The sequence below is a fragment of the Cupressus sempervirens genome, chromosome 4, assembly GCF_028749045.1.
Source record: "Cupressus sempervirens isolate cs-2001-9-10 chromosome 4, ASM2874904v1, whole genome shotgun sequence".
In the NCBI taxonomy this organism is placed as follows: domain Eukaryota; kingdom Viridiplantae; phylum Streptophyta; class Pinopsida; order Cupressales; family Cupressaceae; genus Cupressus; species Cupressus sempervirens.
The window spans coordinates 142,387,292-142,414,637 of record NC_143121.1 but is presented as its reverse complement, the minus strand read 5'-3'; the positions used below and the strand labels follow the sequence as shown (position 1 = coordinate 142,414,637).

The 27,346-nt window shown below is 35.9% G+C and overlaps 1 protein-coding gene across 2 annotated transcripts in view; it reads right to left on the bottom strand.

Annotated features, from left to right (window-relative positions):
• LOC149560347 (Radical SAM superfamily protein) overlaps positions 1–24,579 on the bottom strand; it is a 30,025-nt gene extending 5,446 nt beyond the window's left edge. Inside the window, exons 1-5 of one of the 2 annotated variants that reach the window (XM_089824643.1) lie at positions 24,041–24,579; positions 22,199–22,380; positions 17,101–17,189; positions 16,771–16,930; positions 356–527 (exon numbers count right to left, since the gene is read on the bottom strand). In XM_089824643.1, coding sequence (XP_089680769.1) covers positions 356–527; positions 16,771–16,930; positions 17,101–17,189; positions 22,199–22,380; positions 24,041–24,412 — 975 coding nt within the window. In that variant the 5' untranslated portion in view covers positions 24,413–24,579. The remainder of the gene's footprint in view (positions 1–355; positions 528–16,770; positions 16,931–17,100; positions 17,190–22,198; positions 22,381–24,040) is intronic. The other variant, XM_089824644.1, reaches the window with a different exon arrangement.
• Positions 24,580–27,346: the final 2,767 nt, after the last annotated feature.

Below are 27,346 nucleotides of genomic sequence, written 5' to 3'. Positions count from 1 at the left end.
GGTCAATTTTTTCACAAATTGGAATTTTGGAGTGAAAAAATCAGCTGGCTCCAGAATTAGCGATTAATAGGGTATAATTGCGATCTTTTGCAGATTATTGCTTCTCTGGTTTATATGTTAGGCCGCGTCATTTGTATTCAGGTACATATCTGAGCCCTTTGTGTACAAAGAAGAAAGGCTAGACTCAGGTTAGAACTCCAAGTATTGTTATTCTCGCAGATCATATTAGAACTTGCATTGGATAAATGCACCAAAAATGTTCGACGCTTATTGAAGAGCTCGCCTCTGTCTCTCTTTTAAAGGAACAAAAAAATAGTTCTAGACAAAACAGAAATTAAATGCCTGATGTTCGTACCTGCAGATACTGTCCCAAAGTAAGGATGTCAACTCCTACAGCACGCAAGTCGTGCATAGTTTCTTTTATCTCCTTATCTGACTCTCCAAGACCTAGCATTATTGAAGACTTGGTAACCATTCCTTTCTTTGAAGCCTTGGCATGCTTCAATACAAGCAAACTTTGATCATATCTGTGCAATGACCAAGTCAGAAAAAGTGATTCCAAACAGCTGTAAAGTAATAAAACAGAACAGAGAATACACATTCAAAAATGTACATGACTATAAACAAAAGGTAAATTGCGAGAAATTGTACATACAGGAAGGAATATTGAGATCCTTCTATTGACCATGTATAAAAATGCATACTGCAAAAGCAAATTTTTAAGCATACAATATTTCTACTGAAGTAGCCAGAAGTTGAGCATATTTCCATGATCCTGAGACAAATTAAATATAAAAGATAGAGAGCTATGTTTTGTGTTGAAGATTAGTAGCTGCAATAGATATCTTTTACCTGTATTCATCTGGTTCAGCTGTGCTCAGAACATGGACATTATTCCTGAACTTCGAAATTGTTTCTCAATTTTGTGCATATGAAGTATTTATTCTTTGGCATCATATGTGATGAAATGGCACCATATTTGACCATGGATTAGCTGGCCGTCTTGTTCAGAATCTAGCGGATTTATTATTTTTCATCAAGTCATTTTTCTGAAGCCATTGTTTGTGTAATGCTTGCCACTGTTCATTATGATCTACCGTTATTTATGTTGGTCACATCTTTTGAATGGATGGGCCTTCTTTGTATAGAAACTCCCCATGATTATTGAGTGTTGTTGATTGTACTATTATTTTTTATCCTACTCATTAGGTTACTGTTTTTCCTTTTCTTTATGCCGTCAGCGGTTTGGCAGTTTGACATGGCAGAGCCTCCTAGAGGTTCTCTACAATGTCAACTATTGGAATGACAATGGCTCTTTATGGTCCTTGCCAAGTTTTTTTCAGAATGCCCTTTGGTTTTGCCGACATTCTCCTTGTTATAGAGACTCGTTCTAATTAACCATCTTCCCCCCTTTCAATTCTCTCTAGATGACCTTGTTCACCTCCTTCCTTCTCAACAAGAGTTGAATGAGCATGTCAAAACCAACATTTATAGAAAGTATATTATCACGACATGGAGTAATCCTCCAAGAGGACTCCGCCCCAAGATGGCTTTCTACGTTGAGCACTACATGGATATTTAGGACGGGCTTATTGTGCACCTTTGGTACCTCACTCGTCGCTGGACTCATGCTCTTTACATCTCTTTGGGATCTTTCGGAGGGGATTCTTATCAGTTACATATTCAAACAGAGGACAGGATTTTCCACCTCTACCTGCTTGGGGAGGCAAAATCGGAGACCTATTTTGGTTTTTGTTGTCCCATCTTTTACAAGATCAAGAGGTTTCAATGCCTATTAAAAGAGTACAAATCTCTTTCATCTTTCTTCAGATACAATGATCGGTGGTGTCTTGTCCTTTACCTGCAAGAAGCCCTGCAGCTCTGTGCTTGCACTCTATAGCTTCAGCTACCATCGACACAGATTTCAAACCAACTCGTCACCTCCTCCGCTCCTAGGTCTGTCACCCGGGAGACGAAGTGGTTCCTCGACCATGCTTTGGGCGACACTAGGTTTGTGAGACCTAGTAGAGGGTACACTTGGCAGCAACACCAACCTACTTCTAAGTTCTAACAGCTCCTTAAGACAGTCCGAGGCACACCCTTGCCCCGAAACGAAGCCTTCGATTTTGGACTATTTCTCACCTGTGAGAAGTATTTAGGCTCTCTTGGTTTTGTTCTTTTGCTTTCCTATTTTGTTCTTTCCACAAACACAGATTGGTGCTCCTATTGCTGGCATTTGCCCTTTTTCTACGTTTTTCAATCGCATAGACCCTTGTGGTCTCTTGTTGGACATTAATAATTTTATCTTATCTCCTGGATTATGGATCGATTGATTTTCCATCATCTGTCTTTGCAGGGGTAGTGGAGTTGAGCATATTTCATTTTCTGATATCTCTCTCTTAGTCTGGTACTATTGTAGTGTATGATTCGCAATTGTACTCTGTTATTTTTGTAATCAGTCTTACTTCATTTGAGATACTTAGTTTATTACAGAGGATTATTGATTGGTTGACTGGTCTTGAAGACTTCAATCAATAGTAGCAATTTCATAAGTTTGAGACTCTAAACAAAGGGTTCATATTTTTGTGGGCTAGGTTGTTTCCCTCTGTAACAACCACTTTTTTCCCAAGCATTAACTAACAACTAACATATCAAAGAAATACATTATTACTTCATTTTCATAGGAAGACAGTTATATTAGTTACGTTCAAGTGAATGAGATTAACGATTACAATCAGTTAAATGAAATTTCATAACCAACAATTGGAAACACCATCAATGAATTTACTATGGAAATTAAAATCTACATACCATGGAATTGGAAACCAAATTCAATATAGGGATGCTTCTATAAACACTCAGGTTAGTCCACAAATACCACACAAAATCAAATGACGATTACCATCCAATACCACTATATCAAAACCAAATGATGATTACCATCAAATACCACTATATCAAAATCAAATGACAATTACCATCAAATAACACTATATTAATATCAATTGACAATTACCATCAAATACCACTATATCAATTAGGGTATCGATTACCATTGAATCATTTAGGGCATCTATTATCATTAGATCAATTAGGGCATCTATTATCATTAGTTCATTTAGGGCATCACATACCACTGTGTTAATTAGGGCATCCATTACCATTGGATCATTTAGCGCGTCAAATACCACTGTATCATTTAGGGCATCAGATACCACTGTATCATTTAGGACATCAGTTATCATTGTATCATTTGGGGCGTTAGATACCACTATATCATTTAGGGCATTGTTGATGTCAGTTTTGCACCACTACATAACATATAGCGATTGAATACTTGACATGGAATGTCGAACACTTCCCTCTCTTGAAAAGTTAATACTCATGAAGACATGAGAAAAACTCCAATGTTCTTTAAACCTATGGATACTAACTCATTTATATTGATGTGATTTGCTGGAAATCATGTAGGCGGCATTACATTGTTCATTCAAGGATGACTTGGGTTTTGGATGATGGTGATGATTTTGTATGTGTCAGATGATGTTGATGGTGGTGGTGATGGAGGCAAAAATGCTCTAATGACTTTTACCTTCCTAACTTTCTTAGAATGAAATCTGACTACTCAACTACTTGCTATTTACTCCTACTCCTATGAATGGAAAGATTAGCAAATGGACAGGGATCGAATTTGATGAAAGCTAACCAACGACTCTACCTCCATAGATGCAATGATTCAAGGGAAAATACTAGTTTACCACACAAGGCTTCCCAACAAGCCGCTAGGATGCTAGTAGCCTAGTTTATAAATCCTTATCAAACATCCACTAATATTATCATGCAACTATCCATCTACTCTTACTCTTACTTAGCAACTTCTGACATGAAATCTACTTTAACAGCTTCAAAGGAAATCTAATTCTAACTATTGGAAGTAGAAACCATGCAATAACACCAAATGTTCTTAATCACCATGCAAGTCACAACAATGATAAAGAGAGGCAATTTTGGTATTATCTTAGCAACAATTTTCTCCGACCCTTAACAAATGAGAGTAAATGGCCTTATATAGAGGCCAAAATTACAACCAACAGTAGAGATTAAGAGGCAAAACCAACTATCCAGATTAGATCCTAGAAACCCTAATTAGGGTTGCCACCCCATCGGCCAATGAGAAAATGCCACCTCATCAATGGACCAATGAAAAAAAAGAAAAGGTGGCAACCAATGAGAAGGCACCAAAATGGTAGCCAATCAGAATTAGACACCTATCCTACCCAAGAAGAAGGAGAATTTGCCACTTGGGCTTACATCAAATGATCTTCTAATATAGTTATACCCCTTTCTTTCATCTTTTTAGCCAAAGCAATGAACTTGGCTAGCTTGTCGTTGACTTCCTTCATGGGAGGGCAAAGTGTATGTTTCATCTTGAGTTCAATTGAATTCATCATGTTGCTCGCTGCTTGCAGTGTTTTCTCATGATCCTTCTCATATTCTTTCGAGTATCTAATAAAGCCATTAAGGGAGGCAAGGGTGCCCAAATGTTTCTTCTTGATGGAAACCTTCCCCAACTCATCCAATCTTGATTTAAGTTCTGTCTCATTGATGTTCTCCTCTTGTCCACTTGAATTATCCCTTTGGTCTCTAGCCTCAAATATTTTCAAATCACTTCGTTGAAATTCACTCTTCCTTGAGATTCACTTTTCAATTTTCACCGCCTCTAAATCAAATAAAAAAGGTAGGACTCCATATAGAATTGCTTTTGATTTTACACGGTCCTAAGTTGCAATTCTAAATTCTCGCTTATAATCCTAGCCCAATCAAATCTTCTTTTCCATTTTCAATTCCATCAATAAAATAATACATCCAGTTTTCGAATTGCATATCATGAGCTAAACCCATGATCCAACTAAGAAGCACAATGAGATCGCCGTACTCTGATTTGAAATCTGACTTAGTGAGTTTCGACGACTTGGTGACTCCCTTCTTGCTTTCGTGTAACCAATTTTGCTTTAGGTTAATGAAGAAAGCCTCCTGATTATCCTAAAATGACTTGGCCGCCTGATCCATCATTACCATTGTCATGCTTTTATACTGGGGAATATTAAATGCTTCTTCGACCACTTGTCCGCCGATGTTGACCAACACTCTCTTCCCTTCATCGAAAATGGACTTGGTTACAATAACAAACCGAGATGCACACTCCATTACCAATTCTGGACAAGGCAAGGTAGGAGGGAAGGTCGTCGCATGTACAATTTTGCCTTTGTAGATTTTCTTTGCCATGGGGGATTGCCCTTCCTTCAATATGTCTTTTAACTATATCATATTCACTGTACTGATATTGGTGTCCCTTATTCACCTCACTTTCGAGAAGAAGGCAGTTTTAGGTATCATGTCTTCCTTGTCTTTTTTGGTGTTTGTTCCCTTTGGGCTCTTGCTTGCACTAACATCTACCATCCTAAACACTTATTTCTGCCCCTTCATTCTAAATGATATGAACTACACTTATCGATCTCCAACCTTATTTCTATCGATGGAATCTAACTTATTTTTGCCTCACCAAAGTCCTATCTCTACACTTATCAATCTCCAACCTTCAACCTAAGGGTGGGGCTACCACTTATTTATGCCTCTTCGTTTCCTTAAGATGGACTACACTTATATCTCCCAACTTCAACCTAGGGTAGTAGTCTAGCTTATTTCTGCTTCACCAAGTGTCCTATCATGAAATCTACACTTATCTCTCCAAACTTCAACCTATCAATGGAATGATGTAGTGGATGATGAATGCAAGAAGAATATAAGGGAAACAAACCAAGCAAGAACAAGAAATAGAATCCGCCTTTAAACCAATCTTCACCTCTAAAATGAATAGAATTTACCTTAATTTTGTCTTTACCAATAATCAAGGCCCTCTTTGAATTCGGATCAGATCTCGAAAATTTCAAGCCTCCTTGCAAATAATGATGCCCTAGCAAAAATCAGAATTTTGACCTCCTTCAAATTGCCCACATTTTCAAAAATATCAGACCTTGGATCATGTATTTCCTTTGCCAAATAAATTTGCCCAAATCTAGGGCAGAAATTCGCAACCTTTGGAAGAAAATTAGACCCCACAAAATCGTCCAAGCAAGAGAAAAATTTCAGATCTGCTCCCAAATCACCTAGGGCAGGAATTCACCCATGATAGAAGACGAGAAAATGTCGCCAAGGAGGAGAAATCTGCTTCAAGAAGAAAATCGCCTAGGCTGGAAATTGTCTCTTCAAGAAAAATCGCCCAACACATGAGGAGGATGGTAGAATGAGAGAATGAGAGAGGGAGAAGCCCCTCTTATACCAAATTTTCCCATCTCTCCAAGTTGGTCGACTTGCCCTAGAGGAAAACAAAATTAAATTAGCATTTTTATTAATGGCCCAGATTTAAATGTCATGCTAAAATTACTTAGCTCAAAGTGAAATTAGCCCATTTAATTGTCAGTTGTGATCAAAAATTGCAAAAATAAAACAAAGAAAGCCTAGGAGATACAAAAAATTTCATTTAACAACGATTTGGCAATTAAAATATCATTAAAATTGGATTTAGCAAAGCTAATATCGATTTTCAATTTTAATTTACCAAATTTTTTTCAAAATTTAAAAATCTCCTAAGCAATATTTCAACCAATTTAACGAAATTTTGCAATTTAATCCACTTTCAATTTTGCAAAGCAATTTTAACTTTTAAACCAAAATAAAATCATTTTTCTAGCATTCAAAATCGATTTTCCAATTTTAATTTCACTATCAAAAATTTCCTTTTTCACTGAAAAATTCAAGATTTTCCAAAACAATGAAATCTAAAAAATATTTCATTTTGGAAATATTCAAAGTCTATACAATTAGATCAAATTTCCAAAATCCGTCTAAGTCCAAAATTTTGCAAATTTATCCTGCCGAATACTGTTCTAACCATCGAAAAATGTTGTTTTTTGAAATTTGTCTGGCCTAAGGATAAAATTACATGCTCCGGAAAATCAAGTTTTGCACCGGGTGAAAAAATAAATCCAACCACATCGCTCCTGGCCTGAAGGCATCCAAAGTGTAAAATTTTCAAATTGAAAACTTTTGGACAACTTCGAAAAACTCGCTAAGGTGACAAAAAAATCCAAAAATAAGCGAAAATTGCCAAGGCTTGCCCAAAAAAGGGGGGTCTCCAAAAATTTTGGGGTGGTGTGAAAATCTGACAACAGTCATTAGATACCACTATATCATTTAGGACATCAGTTATCACTGTATCATTTGGGGCGTCAGATACCTCTGTTCCATTCCTTTTCTTCCTATTGCTAACTGTGGCCATAACATAAGATTAAAAGATACGCTCATAATCATTATTCTTATAAATGAAAGACTGAAACATCAATCCTATAGATATATTACATATTCAGTTGGAAGGTCAACCGATCTAAATGGTTACCAATACATTGACGAAAAAAGCCGCTTTCATTAAAGGAAATAACTGAATTCAACAATATAAATTAATCCATCATATTTTCTACTTGTATAAATATCATAAAAGTAAAAATACTTGTTACCAATAAAAGTTTGAATACTCAACTTATCTTTATCTAATGCACATCCTGACATCTTGTGAAAAGGGGAAACATTGTCAGAGGCTTAACCTCTCAACCACGGACCTCAAACTTATCCCCATACTTTCTCTAACTAAAAAGGCCCTCCTTACCCCGAATAGACATGGAACACCAAGTCAACCACTGAGCATCCCAGTAGTTAATCACACCACTTGACTTGACAACAGAGAATGAATTTGGACATGCATGAGCTATCAAATGATTCATTTTAAGATAATAAATAATTGTTGTCACATCTGATTTTGTTTTCATGCTAATGCAGATTCTTTTATCACCTCTTCACCTCTTCCTTGGCCATTCAACCGAGTGAGTCCTAGGTATTTAAATCTCAGAATAGACCAACTCAATCTACTGATCCCTTGCTAATGTATGATTAATTACATATTCAATATATCTCAGCTTTTATGGCTTAAGGAAACAATCTTAAGACTTGCAAAAGTACAATTCAATTTCGTCTTACAACAATAAAAGAACGATGTTTGAACTCAACATGACAATTTGTCTTTACTCAATAAGGAAAAATTAGTCTCTTTGATATTACAGTGCAGACTTCTCATAGACGTACTTCCTTCTGCTATAATTTATAATGCAGAAATAAAAGAATGAAGATGTATCACTCAGAAAAGAAGTGACCAATTAACTTGGTCTAACGTAATATAGAAACGTGAGCCTTGGCTTGATGTTTAATAGCCGACTTCCTCACAAAAGCAATCCGTATGCAATATCAGAACGAGACTGATTTCCGCCTTCAACAAGGGTCTAAAAACAAGGAGTAAAACTATGGAAAGAAAATGTAGGAGTAAAATCATGTGGAGGCAAAATACATATCCGACCTCTCTCGGCTTCCAAATATAAATTGATAAGGAAAATATATATACATATCAATCGAATTATGGAAAGTTGGCCACATAACCTGGTTGTTGAAAGAAGGAAGAGCCTTGGCTGAGCACTAACAATCCAATTCTTCCACTGGAGAAATTCCAAACGCACAGCTCCAAGTGATTAATAATCACGACTTTCAGCAGAGGTAGAAAAAAGAAGGTACGGACGTGACAAATACTGTAGAGATAAGTTGGAAATAGAATGGGGAGAGAATATCAATTCCTATCCTTGGTTTCTCACAACTCCCAAATATATAGAGGCATTTGATTTCTCCCAAGCTTCCAAGAAGCTATAACTCTTAAAGAAAATGTTTTGCCTTTTTGGACGCCAATATAATATGCCAAGTGTGCATTTCAGTTTCAACTAAAAAATTGAATAATTAAATAAAAGAATTTGAAGGATATGAATCAAAGAATATTATAATCAAATTTATTTACTTGCACGTAAATATATTTTATTAAGATGATACATAGTAAATGTTTATCGAAGGTCGTACCTTTTAAATATGTACACCTGAATACATGTTTCATCTTGGAAGATTTATTTTATCTTCTTGTACATGCATTTAAATGTGCGTATTAAATAGATAAAATCTTATATAAAAATAATACTATGATGTCACCTTTAATTTATATCTGTGTACGTACATAATTATGTATTATAATGATGTGGTGGAAAAGTCAACCAAAAGCCATTTGAGGTACACATTAATTAAGTTAAAATGATTAATATTTTAAATGTTTACTTAATAGCTCATGTGTGTCTAATGTATGTATCCTATTATGCAGTCGCTAGGTCCTCGACCATGGTGATTCTTGATTCATACCCATTTGCCTAGTGATGGTGATGCTCCTATGCCCTATTCTTTTATAACAGTGCTTCCACCCCTTTGACGTGCTCCCTACAAGGAAATTCTCCACAGTTAAATCATATTACCATAACAAGTTATTAATCATAACGGCTAACCACCTTTTCAATTACATGAATTCATAATAAATAATCTACTAGCAAGTTATCTTCATATGAAATTATAACGACTAACCATCTTACCATTTCGCAAGATTATAACAAATTTAATTGTCCACTGACTTCATGTGAACCTCAACGGCTATATGAACATTTTAAATTGAGTCAAAAATTGGGATGTAACACCCTCAGTGAGGAGGGTTTTTCTCAAGATAAAAAATCTCATTGTCTTTTGTTTCCTAAGTTTCAATGTTTTTTATTTGTGCATTTATACACTTCTAGTTCTAGAATTAACACAGTATCAGAGCGGATCTAAGGAAAAGATCCAAAACTAGAAGTATTAAGTTGTACTATTTGCTCTACTTTTAGTTGTTTGTTTTCAGTTATTGACAATGGTGAATGGTCTAAAGGTTGAAGACAGTTTACACGGTTCTTCTAGCTTCCCTTCATGGAAGTTCAAAGTTCTAATTGCTCTTGAACATAGCAATCTTCTTGACCATATAAAGGCTTCTAAAGAAACTAAAAAAGCTCAATGGAAAAAGAATAAGGTCATGGCAAAGAAGATACTGACTGAGTCAGTTAAGGATCGTTTAGTTCCTGTTATTTCTAAGTTGAGTTCAAACAAAGGGATGTTTCAGACTTAGAAGGACCTATACGAATTCAACAACACCAACAAAGCTCTGGCCCTAAGATGTCAACTTTTGCATGTTAATATAGCTAGAGGGGGAATCAGTAGTTTCATATTTCATGAAAATTAATGAATTAAAAGATTAACTTAGTGCAACTGGAAAATCATTTGCAGATAAAGATTTGGTTATGCTTGCCATGAATGGACTTCCCCATTTTTCAGAATCATTCATTCAAGGTGCGAGTGAGAGACGATCTTCCAAAATTTGATAGACTAAGAGTTGATTGCATTGAAGAAGAATGCAAGCTTGAAGCTAGAGGCAATGGGTGTAAAATTCATCATGGAGACGATCAAGTACTTGCTACCCACACCTCAAAATGAAAATTAAAGAAACGTAATTTCAAAGGATTCAAATAGAAGAATTTTCAGTCAGCCCCTAATTCCAAGAAAAAGAACTTTTCTAAGATCCAATGCTTCAAATGCAACAAATTTGGACACTTTGCCAAAGATTGTACTCAAGAGAAAAGCCTCAAGCAGCTGCTGCAAATGTTGGGAAGTCTTCTCGTCAAAGAGAGTCAAGAAAAACTTTTAAGGATTTTTATTTATTTCAGCACTCTCTAGTGATGTCCCTACCAATAGTGATACATGGTTAATTGCTAGTAAAGTATCTCGTCATTTTACTTGTTATTGTGAGCACCTTTTTCAACTTGAAAGAAAGGGACTATCATCTTCAAGCTATTATTGGTGATGGTGCAAGTTATTCTGTTAAGGGTGTCGGTTCTACTTTCTTCCAATTGGATCATAGAATTTCTTCATACTTGAGTGATGTTCTCTTTGTTCCCGACATTAAGAGGAATCTGATTTATATATCACCATTAGAAGGCAAAGGTTATCATGTTTCTTTTGTTGATGGAAATGTTCTTGTGTGGAAGAACTCTAACATTAAATTGGCTTGGGAGATTGGAGTTTGTCATGACAGGCTCTACAAGCTTTCAGCTCGTCCTATACAAGCATTAGCTCATGACTCTTCAAGTTCCTATGAGCTGTGGCGTAAAAGGTTTGTTCACTTAAATTTCAGAACTTTGCTTTCAATGGAGAAAATTGTAGTTGGTTTTCCAAAGTTGAATCAAAACCATGAAGGAGTTTGGCTTGAAAAGGCAGCCAAAAGATTGGTTCTTATCCTTGAGAGTCTGTAGAGGTCCTAGTGGAGTTTGGCAAAATTTGCATGTGTGGAGGATCGAGCATCATTCATTGTATCTAACCTACATGAGTTTACATCGGGGTTAGTGTGCTCTCAACAAATATTATTAAAATCTCCATTAATCAAGCCCTTGGCCTTCTCAAATGTCAGTTCAATCTTGTAGAAGGCCAAAAGTTGTGTCTCTCCCACTTTAGGCCTGTGGATTTGGCTGTCTCAATTGCTAGGCAGATTATTACTTCTTATTGGCTGAATTTTCCTAGTGGAGATCTCTACGTCGACCTTTATCTGTTTTGTGGACATTGTTTATCCTGAAGCAGAATACATTGCAGGTTCATTTTGTATTTGATCAGCCCATAGTTTGTAGACCTTTTGCTTTGGGTGACTGAAGCAGATTTTCATCTATCTCTCTCATGAGGTAATCATTGGACATAAATGTGTGAATTTGTTGACCAGATCCCAATTCTAACAAACAACTATTTTCATCACTCGTGGAGTGATTGAGATTCCTTGTGCATCATCTAGTTGATAAGGCTGATATGGAGCACTCGATGTTTGCCATTGAGACTACACTCATTCTTTAGCATAGTTGAGGTTGGTTTGCATGATGAGCTGCCTGCGAGAATTCATGGTCACTAGCCTAGCTTAGTTTGGTCTTCTTTGGCTATACTGCTAATATAAAGGAGATACATCAAGGATCTTCCACTCCAAAGCTTGGAGTTGTGGAGAATGTAGCCCTTGTTGAGAGGGAGTCTCAGCATCAATGATCCTTGCTATTGGCTAACATGCATATTTCTTTGAGACGGAGAAAAATGAGGTGAAAGCCCTTTGAGAGATGTTGCTCTTTCCACCCATGGGAATAACCATGGTGGATGTCATGTTGAGAGACTCCATGGTGATATCACGTTGAGCGACTCCGTGATGAGCCTTAGTGCATATGCTTCTTTCCACACATGGGAGTAGCCATAGTGGACGTCATGTCGAGTGACTCCATGACATTATCACAATGAGAGATTTTGTGATAAACTCTAATCCACAAAGGAGAGTAGCCACACTTGACATCATGTTGAGTGACTCCATCGTGTTATCATGTTGAGAGTTTATGTGATGAACTCTTTTCCACTGGATGTAGCCATTGTGTCGAGAGACTCCATGACATGAATATTTTGAAAAGAATCGATACTTCCCTAGCTAAGAGGAAGTGTTGATGTTTTATCAATAGGAGTTATCTTTCTCTCCTGTATTTGAAATAAATATATAAATTACTGGGTCAATTCAAGTAAAGTGACGCTTCATTTCCAATTATATCTTATTGAAGCCAAATCAACATAGATTTGCCTCACTTTGTAATGTCATCTTTGCATGTAAGAGGTCAACCCACAGTGAAGGGTCAAGACAAGTTTAATATTCTTCAAGAAAACATCCACATGAAAACACAGGTGAACAATTTTGATTCAAGGAGAAGCAATACTAAGGAGAATTCATTGTTGTCTATATATTCACACCTAGAGCGGTGTTATTACTATTGTTTTAGTTCAGCCTAGTGTTTGGCTAAACTATAAATCGGTATTTTGCTCTTTCATTATATATAAGTGATATATTTGTGATTGAGTTTTTCTCCCTCAAGTTGGAGGGTTTTCCCAAGGTATTTGTGATGTCTTATTGTTCATTATTTTTTGTTTTGCTACTTGTATTCAAGACAAGTTTAATATTCTTCAAGAAAACATTCACATGAAAACACAGGTGAACAATTTTGATTCAAGGAGAAGCAATACTAAGGAGAATTCATTGTTGTCTATATATTCACACCTAGAGCGGTGTTATTACTATTGTTTTGGTTCAGCCTAGTGTTTGGCTAAACTATAAAAAATTTATTTTGCTCTTTCATTATATATAAGTGATATATTTGTGATTGAGTTTTTCTCCCTCAAGTTGGAGGGTTTTCCCAAGGTATTTGTGATGTCTTATTGTTCATTATTTTTTGTTTTGCTACTTGTATTCATTTTGGTTATAAAAATTAACAAAACAAGCCTTGACAACACAACTTAAGGTGGAGAGACTAGGAGTTGTAAGGGTTTCTTGTGGGATGATTGTTATTCCAACGATGGCGGAGGAGAGTCTGAGGACGATGAGCTTGGTGGAGGAGGGGATGTGCCCGTGCCCACTTGGTCTACTATGCATGGCTGCAAGTTGTTAGCGGTTTTTAACTGCAAGACTAGTTGTTTTGGTTGCATTGAACGCCTAATGTGGAATGTGAAGGAGAACATAGGCGGTTTTGGGTTGTCTTATAGGGATTTCTTCTGCTTTGGCATCATGGGTGAGCCCTTGTCTCTATGGAAAGTCTTCCCTATCGGGACCATCTCTGCTTTTGGGTTTGAGTTACTCTAGCTACACTAATTCCTGTAGTTTCCAGGGGTGTTTTGTCGCTGGGTTGTTCAAATAAGGGGGCTCTGTGGAGTTTCTGTGGCGGATAGTCATGGGTCATCCCATTCTACCTATTCTTTGAGCTTTGACGAAACTCTGGTGAGATTGCAGGTGCCTCTTGCTCTGCTTCACATTTGGGCTCTTTTTTTTAATTTTCCCTTTGGATGCCAAGTGGATGCTATAAGTTTTCAATGGCCCTCCTTGGATCCTTATTTTTGGTTAAGGGATTTCTTTTTCTTTTTTTTGGGGGGGGGTGTTTCTCCTCCCATTAGATTTCATTTTTCGATCTTGTGGTGGTCTCTGTGCTCTATTTTGTTTCCACTCCTAGGTATCACTTTTGAGGCAAAGTCTCTCCTTAGGCCTTGATGATGCCTCTAGGGACTTTTTGGTTTGATGGTTATTTCATGTTTTTGTCTCTTTGGCACCCTAATCCTATGGAGGTGGAGATATCATCTATCGAGGTGGTGATATGTCGTGTGGATGAAGATGTTGATGGACTGGATACGACATCTCCTTGTATTATTGCTTGAAAGGTGGGGTGGTTTCAAAAGAGATCTTTTATGGGGATGTTCTTCCTCTCTATCTTCCCTATTGAGGTTGAACCCTTTGTGCAAGGGAGCTCCGGTGAGAGGTTGGTTTATGTCTCCTCGATTTTCAATGACATTGTTTCTTGGTATGTTTGGGGTTTTTTCCCAAATAACTTTTATCCAATCGAGCTTCATTTGTATGGTTATCTGATGATGCTAGATTTTGTTGAGGGGGTTTCTCTGGCCTCCATTAGGGATGAGACTATCATCCTTTCTTTCTTCTGGTCTTTAGGAGCCAAGTTAAATCCCAGGATTGGTATGGAGAGGCTATCCCTCTCCTTCAGTGTCAGTTGTTTAATGGGCATGAACTTTCACGAAGTTGATCATGATGTGGTCCATTTTAGATTCGACCGGGTCAAGAACATGTACTTTCAAGTGGCTGATCATGTTGTGCCTGAAGATTCTTGCTATGGTTTGGGATTGGGGGGTAGTCCCTCCTTTTTCCACATGATCTGGTAGATCTTGGGTTTTTTGCAGCCGCTGCTCCATTTTTTCTATCATTTAGCTGTTGTCTCTCTGTTGGCCCTTGGCGGACTTTTTTCTGCTAGCCCTTGGCGGACTTTTTTCTACTAGCCCTTGGCGAACTTTTTTCTGCTAGACTATTGTTGAATATTTTTATGCAGAATTTCATCTATGTTGGGTTCCAGATCCCTCTCAAAATCTCATTGTAATGGGTTTCAGGGCCCCATTAAAACATGTTTTATCTTAATCAAAAACACAACTTGAGATGGAAGCAACTAGCGGAGCAAATCAACTCAGAACTAGAAAATAGAGTTGTGCAAGGGTTTAGGGTTCAAGGTTTAGGGCAAATAAGGACAAACAAGCCCTAGAATGCTTTAACAAACCCTAAATTTTGTAGAAGCGCAATCACAACAAAGAAGTAACAATTTCAAAGCAAGGAAATTGTTGAAAGTGCGAATGTGAGGATTAATGAAAACTTTCAAAAAACACCAAAAAAGATTGTTAATTATGAGGCAAATACAAAAGAAAAGGAAGAAGATAAGAAGGTAGAAGAAGAAGAATCAAAACCAACACCTACATCTAACAAGAAGACTCCAAGGTATGTACAAAGACATCATTCTGAAAATCAAATTATCAGTGATAAGAACATAGGAATTGTTACCAAGAGTAAAGTGGCACAAAACAAGCTTTATTTTGTCTATTATCGAAGTTGAATATAAAACCATGACAGAAGCTTGTAATGATCAGAGTTGGATTTAGATAATGAAAGAAGAACTGAATCAGATTGAGAACAGAATCAGACCTAGGAGCTTGTTCCCAAACCGATAGGGAAAAATGTGATTGGTACAAAATGGATCTTCAGAAACAAGTTGGATGAGAATGGAAAGATTGTAACAAACAAACCTAAATTAGTATGCAAGGGTTACTCTAAGATTGAAGGAATTGACTTTGTTGGAACATATGCACCTGCTCTAGTGAGTGTTCCTGGCAGTTAGACCTTATTGTAAAATCACCTTAATTAGTGTCACCCTAACAAGTGTTTTCATTTCATGAGAATTAGCTTCTCCATGTATCTCCCAAATTGGGTTTTACACGTAAATCTTCATGTTGATTGTATCGGTGATTCTTTGTTTTCATGCTTATCTTTGTTATAGTGGTTTATTGTTCTTTAACTGATAGATCTTAAGTATTGGTTGATGGTTGTTAAGGATTTACTGACAGTTAAAAAGTTTTGAATAAGTGTGTGGGAATAACCGATTCACCTGCCCCCCCCTCTCCTCTTAGTTATTCGATCTATTCAACAGAAATAGCATACAAGTAATTAAAATTATATAGACAAACGCTAATTGGGGCTCAAGGTTATATCCAATTAAAGCAGACAAACCCCGAAAAGAACAATTACATGAACATGCAACCACTTACAAAAGAACCTCAGCATCCATTACCCAAAAATACAATTAGACAAATAAAGATGGAATTTGTAAATTTTACCATGGGTTAGCAAAAACCTCTTATGTTATTGGCTACCATGCAGTTTTTTTACTATTTCAAGGGCTATTCCTGTAAAAAGTTCTTAGAAGAAGACCATATAATCCAAATCCTAAATATCCTATCCTTTTTTACACTGGCAACATTCAACTGAAAAAAATGAAGTCACGTGGTGTACTTACCATTAACTAAAATTTTGATTACAATAAGATTGGATCTATTTGATTAATTCTACTTATTAATATCCTTAAGATGTTAACACTCATGCTTACTATAAATAGGCATATTGATTGGCATTTAATATCCTTTAAAACAAGTACCTAACATATAAATTTATAATCTAATGATTTTGTAATATACCAACCTAAACCTCTTACAAAATCAAGACGTAAAAAATGCAACTCATATTCTCATTAATCAAAGGACAAGATTCCACCAAACCCAAAAAACAATTTTCTGGAGCTTACTACATTATCAAGAAAGCAAGATAGATGGGTTTTTTACCCTGCCCTTGGATCTCTTACTATCCGTTGAAGCCGTTTTACTGTTTCAACATTGTGGGCAAATACATCTAGCCCGGACTTAACAACCATTGCTACTGCATCTAGATCACCTCTGAAATCAGATGTCAAACACTCAATAAGAATCTCTGGTTTAAGTTCCTGCAACAAGAAAAGGATATTCAGCCTAACATTATAATAATTCAAAAAGGAAGTCAGTAAAAAGTGCTGAAAATAAGTTGAGTTGAGAAGTTCATAAAAACATAGAAAAATGTATTAACATAGATTTTCTAATATAGACAAATACAATAAATCAGGTGCTGTAAGCTTAACTTCAGAGTGCTCACAGTACGAGCAAAATGGCTGCTGCCACCATCTGGGATGTCATCTCGATCTACACTTGTCAAAACAACATACCCAACCCTAGCAAGGAGAGATGTTGAGTTAGCTAAATGTAAACAATATATTAGTTCAAGCTAAGGCTGGTTTTCATTAATATGGCCAAGAAAGAAGAAGAGAAACAACAAGTTTGAACTTTAACCACATGATTGAGCAGCCGAATAAAAAATGTGCCCAGTTGACAGACACAGGTGTCTTGGCATCAATCTGATAATGCCCAAACCAAACAGATTGACTCAGGAGCATTGTGGCTTAAGAACTGCCAAACCCATTCTAATGCTACTCGTTAAGAAATCTATTTAATACATCCACTGGGAGGATACATATCCTTGTGTCGCAAAAAATCAGTACAAGTGTACCATTTCCTATTCAATTAAACAGCTTAAAGATACAAAGGAAAAATCACCTCTAGGCAGTCATAAGAGAGATTTTCCATTGTCAAGTTCTATTAGTTCAAACTGCAAACATATTACTCAATTTGAAATTCACTTGGTAAAATTAATGCAGGACAGGTTTCGTTACTGCAAATTAATTATTTGATAGCTCAAGTTTTTGTATGATCCTATGTATAGGGCATCTTACCATCAATTAAAACATATTATTTGTCTCTGACTTTATTAGTTAGAATCTAGATACTACAAGTATTGTCTTGTGAAGCATGTCCAAGCTCACACACAGACATTGGTTGTGCCTAATCAGTTATATAAGTGAATGAAAATGCCATGCTTGATTAATATGAAGTCCACAATTTTCTATGTACATCTTCAAGCTAAAGAGATAAGATAAAGGAAAAGAATTAGCTACAGAGTTAATCAAATCCTTTCAGGTGACAAAAAAGGCAAGTGGATTTCTGCTCTGATGTTATTTTCTGCAAGTAAGCTTTAGCCTATGATTTGGTTTTCTTGAAAAAAATTGAACACTCTTTTTCTTCCTTTAAAAAGATGACAGAGTTAGCATTTCAAAAAAATTGATTGCTATATTTTAAAGGAAAATATCTATATGACAGAACTGCTTAGCATAGGCTTATATATATAGTCAATGAAGAGTGCTGGTTACACAATATGAGCCATATCAGCCAAAAGATAGGCCACAAGGGTTTAACTACAAACAGCACTTGGAATCACCAAAAATGCCAGTCTGAGAGGCAGTGAAGTATCATATTCCAGATTATATATTGTTCATAGTTACAATGATCAGCCAAACAAGCATTTAAACATCACACAACTCTTGTAATGCCGTCAAATAACAACACCCAAATTTTTCTATTTTACAAATCCAACAATTGCTGGTGAGAATATTAATGTTAGCCTTTGACCTATTTCCCAGGCGGCAACACAAATTGTTGATGGCAACTAGTGGATGTCAACTGCCATTTGGAAGTGGTTTTTAAGTCCCAAAATGATTTACTTGTGTATATTGTAAAGAAACATGATCTTAACACTAATAGTAATAAGACTTAGGTAGCTTGAGGACTGAAATTCATTAAAAAATGCCCCAGGTCTAGTAGATGCAGATATCATGCAAGCTTAGATTTCGTTCCAGACAGTTCTGATGAGTCAATACTGGGTATCTCCAGGCTGCCAATGTTAATAATAGAATTGTTAATGTTTGATAACTTCTGTCAGATAAAAATATATATAATTATATGAGATATAATTAAGATATAACTATATGAGAGAAATATGTGTGTGTGTGTGTGTGACTAAATATATTATTGTATTAATTATCTGATTAACGAATAGATATGTCCCATAAAGGGACATGTCTATTCATGGCTTATACTCAATATAAATGTAAGGGATTGTTGCATTTGGAAGACACATGCCTAATAAGGCAGTGCTTAATACATTTGCAGCAGATCCATGAAAATTTAACATGGTATCAGAGCCAAGTTCATAGGAGGATTCAGAAATAAAATTGATTAGAAATATTTTGAATAAACCGACATGAAAATGCAGATCTTCCCATGTTTAATATCGTTGGGAAAGCCCACATATTGATGCAACGAGATCTATGACGTAGAAATTTGGAAAATATTTCTTAGGAGTAATATCACTGTGAGCCTATTTTAATGTTGACCAAGCTAATACTGTGGACAATGTGGTTATGTATTTCTAGGTCCAACTTTGAAATACTAAGCCTGCGTAGAGAACTATTCACAATTCAGAAATCATCACTTAAAGATGGTAAATTACCCTTGGCAGTGTTTTACATAAGTGTATGTATGGAGATCATTCAAGTGCTTTATGAGAAGAATTTAGATTCAAAACATGCCCTGGTTGCTAATCCAATCGAATAGGGAATGATAATATATATCCGCAACGAACACATAGCAGATGATATAAAACAAACAGGAAATGATGAAACGAAATATAGAGACTTCGTGAGAACTATTAATCTAGAAGAGGACTGACAGATTATGAACATTGTAGAGAGATACTTGAAACTTGCACTGACTGATTTACTTATTCCATTTGATCTAAGAGACACCCTATGGCAATGCACAACTATGTCATTCGTGTATTGTGAATTATTATCTGATTAAGAAGTATCACGTTAAAATGAGTCATGAGTGGTATTGGTTATGACCAATAGCGGCAGTATACAGACTAGTGACATTATGTGAGGCACCCGATATCACATATGGGCATCAATCATTTTCTTGGGATGTTTGGAAATCATTCTTGGTGGGATATGGATCATTCCAGTAAAATTAAGACATAATATTTTATCATAACAATGACATTAAGTGAATACTATTGAGGAGCTATCAAACTAGAATGCACAAGGGGATCTAATATTTCAAAAGTTTTCGCTAAGACTCATGCTGAAGATATCGAAAGTCATTATAGGCCTGCAATTTTCAGTATTTGCATGGTCTGTGTGGGGGTTGACAGAGATTAAAATAGTACCGAAGTTGATAACCATTTATTGGTTACTAAATTGTTTTAAATATATTATCAAGAGTATATAGTTTAGAGCAATAGTTGAATTTTGGATTTGGCTTGGAATATGTCAACAACAATAATTTCCTCTTAAATGCCCAAGGTTCCCATTTGCAAAGTTACAGTGCACTGTATGGTATTCTCACACAATAAGTTGTCAAATACTGTTAGAAAATATTTAAGAGAAACATTGTAAGTATCCTAACAAGCAAAATCTAAAAAGGAGATATTGGTATTTAGAAGTGCATTCAAGGAGTACAATAAGAGGGGACATTACTAAAGTATTAAGGATACGCAAAAAAGTATTTATTATCCTTAAGTTTTTCATTTGTCTACTCATTATTTTTGGTTCTATATGTACTATTAAAAATTATTTGCCTTGATCTTTTCCTCTGAGAATGTTCGTGCAGGTTAAAGAGGGAGATTGAGATTCAGAGGGAGACTGACTTTTCAAGTAACCTTGAAAGACAAGGAGTAGACAGGGGATGAGATTCAGTCAACCTTCAATGATCTTGGGTGTAAACCATCTGAAATGGATTCTCCAGTGATCAATAAATTGTAGCAGTCAAGAGGACTGCGATTCATGAATACACCTCATGACTATGTGATTTTAATGGGCCTACCCCCTATGTACATCATGAGGAGGTGACGACTTCCGAATGATATCACTTGTACTTGCAAAAGTTACTGTAAGGTGATGATCTTACAATTACTTGTATTATGAGATCAAACAAATTGAGTATATGGTGAACGTCTTGCATCTCAACATTTTGAATGGCCATTACTCAAAGAGTATTTGGTGAATATCATTGGTATTTTGGGAGGCCAATACTCTTGATATCAAATGTGATATCAAACCTTATTTTGAGTATTTGGTGAATATCATTGATATTCTGGGAGACCAATACTCTTGATATCAGATGTGATATCAAACCTTATTTCGAGTATTTGGTTAATATCATTGATATTCTGGGAGGCCAATACTCTTGATATCAGATGTGATATCAAACCTTATTTTGAGTACTTGGTGAATATCGTTGATATTCTAGGAGACCAATACTCTTGATATCAAATGTGATATCAAAAACTTTTGAGTATTTGGTGAATATCATATGTTGATATTCTGGGAGACCAATACTCTTGATATCAAATGTGATATCAAAATGATGGATATCTTCTAATCAAAGATATCCTTAATCTTGCTAACTTGATATTACTTTGAGGTAATACATGTGTTTATCCTCCCTAGCTAAGAGGGAGTGTTAATGTTTGATAGCTTCTGTCGGATAAACATATATATAATTATATGAGATATAATTGAGATATAAATATATGAGAGAAATTACTATATTATTATATATATGATTAAATATATTATTATATTAATTATCTGATTAACGAATAGACATGACCCATGAAGAGTGACATGTCTATTCATGACTTATACTCAATATAAATGTAAGTGATTGTTGCATTTGGAAGACACGTGCCTAATAAGGCAGTGTTTAATACATTTGCAGCAGATCCATGAAAATTCAACAAGAATAACTGACAATTACGAGGACAGTACTTAGAAATATATAAAAGCACTAAAGCATATCTGAGAATTTTTGCCATCTATAACCTACTTTTGTATATGAAAATCTTTCCCCAGCTTTTGCAAATTTTCTGATATTATGATCTAAAGGGAGTGGTCCCCAAGATACAGAATCTACTGATTAAAACAAACACATAATTATCAATAATAAGGGTATATAAGTCTCAAAGATGTGAATGAAAATTCAACTGACAATGATTAATATTTCATACTTAAACATGAAAGAACATGTCCATACAGCTGCTGTTTAGTCATAAATTTAGCAGAGATTCATATACAGAATACCCAAAATTGATTCACTCCAAATGCATTCTTCACAAACTGAATGGCATGTGAACAAAAGTAATGAGACCAGATCAAAGTCCCAGATGACCTTGGCAGAACACATCCTAAAGCAAAAAAGAAGTGAACAGCACCTCAAGAAGTGTGGTTCAGGAAGCTTATAAGCTAAAAAGGAAAAAGACATAAGGTAAATACAGATAAAGACTAACCCCCAGCTAGCTATTTCTTTTGCAGTATTCTCAGGTTCCATTGGATCTGGAGGAGAAGGGTTTCTACTAGTTTTCACTGCACAAAATCGGCAACCTCGAGTGCATGTATCTCCAAGAAGCATTATGGTTGCAGTACCAATGCCATCTCCCTCCCCCCCTGCTCCTCCTCCTCCATTCCAGCACTGCCAAGCATAACCATGAGCAGCATTTTCAAACCTTCCACACAAAGTCATCAAATCACATATCTCCAAACAAAAATTGTGCTTTTCTATCAAATTAAAAAATCTCAATGAAATGTCATATTTTAATTTTTCTAAATTAACATTCTCTTTTCAACCCCAGATAAATTGCATCAATGCATTGATTACGTTCATGTTAATTTGAAAGCAGTTTTGCCTTACTGGAACTCTATTTGTCTATCAAACTACAGAATTGTGCTCTACAAAACTAATCAAGTAGCAAGCATGGTTCAGATCCAAAGGGATTGTGATCTAACATAATTGGGAGTGAAAATGTACAAGTATAAACCAGATTCAAATACTCTTCACCACCCTATAACAGCCTAAATGTCAACCAATCAAATAGTAAGCATTGACTAATTCCAGAGAATAGTGATCAGAAACAATTTAGGGCAAACCTGCGAGAGCACCACCCAGAGTCATATCTCTCTTACTGTATTGAAAAGACCAATTAACATTAATTGAAAACCCGATTAACTATAAGAAGTTCTAGTTTGCTGTAGTTCAATTTCCCTAGCAAAACAAATTAAATACGAAGCATTGATTGGGTCCAAGGGGCATTATCTAACAAAATTAGGGATGAAGTTGTAAGAATGATGCCAGTGCAAATCCTACTCACCACATAAAGACACCTAATCTATGAAGTTGTTCTTTTCAAACCTCATCAAGTAACAAGCATTGATCAGGTCCAAACAGTGACAGTCTAACAGAATTAGGTGGTGGTTTCCAGAGCACTATCCAAGTTTAAATTCTCATTACCTTTCTGTATTGAAGTGGCATAGATCCATGAAATTGTAATTCATGAAACTAATTAAGTAACAAGTATTGATCAGGTAAAGGGATCGTAATTAAATAAGAAACTGAGTTGCATTCATTTGAGCTGTGATCGGGGTTTAAATCTCTCTCACCACATTAAAGAAGTCTGAATCTATAGGACTACACCTCTTTAAAACTAAGCAAATAACATGCATTGATCAGGAGCAAACCACTGCTGTCAACCATAATCAGGGGTGGACTTACAAAAATCATGACTCAAGTTTAAAACTCCATTATCACAGTAATGTGGGCCAACGTCACAAATGCACACGCGTGCACTAAGGCAGTTCACATCATGATAAGGCAATTGGGCTAAGCCGGGCAGAGTACAGTTAGGCAGCCACACTGATGAGGCGATTAAATAAAACCAGGCATAGGTATCATGAAATAGGGCATAAATTGTTAAGGCGGGCGGGCCTAGGCATCAAAGATAGGGCATTAGGGTCAAGGCAGGCAGGCACCTTAATCGAGTGCCTCTGTTGAGAAAGGCACCTTTCTAATTTGCTTCTGTTAAGAAGGCTACCATGATAAGGCAGCCATAGTCAAGTGTCCGATGAATAAGATTGTACTGTGTAGAGAACCCTATATCTCATCAAACGACAAATTATAAACCTAAATAGTAAAAACAAAACATTAACAAAGCCAACCAAAAACATAGAAGACTAAACATTAGTTAGCTTTTGTTTGGGATCCTAAATCAGATTGAAATATAACCAATTCAAAATTGAACAAGTAAAATTTAAAGTTGGCAAAAAAACACAGTTCCACAAATTTTCGGATACCATACCTCTCCAATATTAGGGCACTGTGCCTCCTCGCAGACGGTGTTGAGCTTCAATGAAGACAAGGAGCTCTTCAGTTCTTGGTACCTTGATCCTTGCGGGGCTTTTTGTCTCAGCCACTCTGGCTTCTTCACTGTTGGATCACGCCCGGTATAGGGACCCATTCCTCCGGGATAAGGAGGGCTAGCCTTGGACTCAAACAACTCTGAAGATTTTAATGTGGGAACAGAAGGGTCCTTCTGAACATAATTAGATGTGTCCACAGCTTCCACTCTTATTACAAAAGAGCATTGTTTTAGAGAAATTCTTTTGTGGGGGTTGCAGGGACGAATAGTGGAAAGGCCTGTAGAAGACAAAAATGCCACAGAAGAAGCCATTTCGATAGCTGGATCTGCTCGTTGCAATACTTCTTAGTAAACGTAAATGCAATGTAATTTGAATTCAAGCCTGGGAAAAAGCATGGTTGTTGAGTATTGGGCAACGTAAATACCAACTCCAACTATACGTGCGGCCTGCTGTTAATTGCAATAAACGACTCTCCCTCGGTGGCATCGATTTTTGTTTTGGTTTCTTGAAGATGATTTTAAAACTTTTAAAATCTTATTTTCTGTTGAATTGTGTTTAAAATGTGGCCTTAAAATAGAAGTTAAGCCCTTTTGTTTCTTGGAACTAGTAAAATTGGATTTTGATTCATATTCATAATTTGTCAAAATCAGGTTTTATTTTTTTTAATTGGGTTTTGGAAAACTAATTGATTGTGTTTGTTTCACTCAGGAAATGAGTGGGAAGATACATCTTCTATGTTTGGTGTAAAGTTTTTACAAATTATGTCTGATCAAACTGAAATTATACCTTCTCCTATGCTTGTTGAAGATGATCTTACTTTAAGTCAAACTTGTATAAAGAGATGTCAATAATATATGTATTATTCTGAAATGTTTTATTTTTGCAAGGATTCGTATGGGGCAAACTTGCTTAAAGGAGCAGACTATATTATTTTTTTGTGTGTCCTTTAACTACAACCAAACCCCATATAAATAAGGTAACCAAAGGGCATGTCCCTTGAAGGGACATGACCCTATCTAGGTCGGCCCTTAACTGATTTCTCATAATCGGCACCAAGGAGGGATATTAATTGTTTGTTATCCAAACTAACTATGATTAGTTTAGTTCAAAATTAAATGCCATCATCCAAGAGAGACGTTGATCATGGCTTAGACAAGGAGCAATTATTTATATGCCTTCCATGCAAGAATAGATCTATATGATCTTGTGCAATCATATCAGTATTATATCGAAGTTATAGATTTAACACTCCTTCTTAACTTGATAATCATAGTAAGAGATAACATATCTAGCATCATCAATTACAATGAATAAGCATAGACTGATATTCTATATCTATCTAAATCTTCTTAGCATGTGATATCATCAAACACATGATACTATGTCATATTACTATACCTGTGATATGACTTATCACTGATACTAGTGATAACAGTATTGAAAAGAATGCAATATACAGGATAAAATTTGGAGAATAATTAAATTCTTCATTTATCCAAGTTGTGACTCATAGATATTGGCATTCCTATATCACAACATGATCCTAAGTTAAGATCTACTAGAACATAGGATAAACTCTGGAGAATAATAAAATTCTCCCTTTACCCAAATTGTGACTCATAGGCATAGCAATGTCTACATCACAATGTGATCTTAAACTCATCTAGATCTGACAATAGATCTCTACTATTTAGTACATTATCTAAGAGATTGTCATCTCTCATAATGTCTTTTATACAAGTGCTCATTATCTCTGAGATCGTCGTCTCTTAGATAATGAATACAAATGGTGGAGCCCATAACAGTCAATTGTCTGACAATAAAAATTATTTTAATAATTGTTAGGAATAAGGTGTCTCGACCTTGGATAATTCATATTCTTATTATTTGTTTTGTAAATGTATTTTTTGCAAAGAATGTAATTAAGTGTGTGTACATGTCTAGTTGGCATGTTGATGTGTCACTCCACTTGCATGTGTCGGCATCTTGAATTATGATGGATTCCTATGAGAGATTCCTATGATGCATAAGAGCTATCTTTGGAATATTTAATTGTGTGTAAGGAGATCATGACTAAAAATGGTTATGATGGATTCTTATGATGCGTAAGAACTATCTTTGGAAGATTTAATTGTAAGGAAATCATGACTGAAACGGTTATCACAGAACGGTTATGACAGATTCCTATGATGCGTAAGAGCTATCTTTGGAAGATGCCCTAATAATGGAAAGTGCATTATATAAGCACTTTGAGGGCTGTAGATAGTTGGAGGAGTGTGTGAGTAGTGTATTGTTGGTAGCTACTGGATAAGTCTTCCATATCCTGAAAGAGCTTGCATTGCAAGTGTGTTGTAACCTTTGAGTTGAAGATAATACATTGCGCAGGTTTTGGAGGGGTGGGGTTGTTTTACCAAAAGGTTTTTCCCCTTTGGCATATCTTTGTGTTTGTGTATTATTTCTCTATCTATTTTATGTATTCATGGTTGATTGCAATGTTGTTGTTTACATAATATCAAATCTGAAATTGTAAGGATTTAAATAGAATTTTCACAATACTTTTCTTAAGAGATTAGTGTAGGAAGTTGTTTTCACGCCTGAGTTTCCTTACAAGTGGTATCAGAGCTTGATCAATTTTTTATCCTAGTTGTTGGCTAGGGTTGTTTGAGCTAATCTCAAGTTGAGTGGGATTTTTGTGCAGAGCATTCTGAATCTTATTTGCAGATTGAGATGGCTAGTTCATCATACAGAAAAATGGAGGTGCAGAATTTTAATGGCAATAATTTTGAGTTATGGAAACTAAAGATGGAAGACTTGCTTGAAGATTGTGATCTATGGGAGGTGACTTCACTTGATGTGAGACCCACAATAATATCTCAAGCAGATTGGGATCTCAAGGATCAAAAAGCTAAAGGTCTCATTAGACTCTATTTAGTTGATTCAATTCTCTTGAATGTTCGTGATGAGAAGATTGCAAACAGTTTGTGGACAAGGCTTGGGTCTATGTATCAAGCCAAATCTCTGGTGAACAAGTTGTTCCTGAGGAAGAAGTTGTATTCTCTAAGAATGGAGGAAGGAGGATTTGTTCTAGATCATCTAAATGCTTTTAATTTGTTGATTGCATAGTTGACATCATCTAGTGTCAAGATAGAGGAGGAGGATTGATGTATGACCCTATTATGTTTCTTGTCAGATTCATGGGACCATCTTGTGATGGCTCTTGGAAGTACTTTAGTCACTTTCAGAAT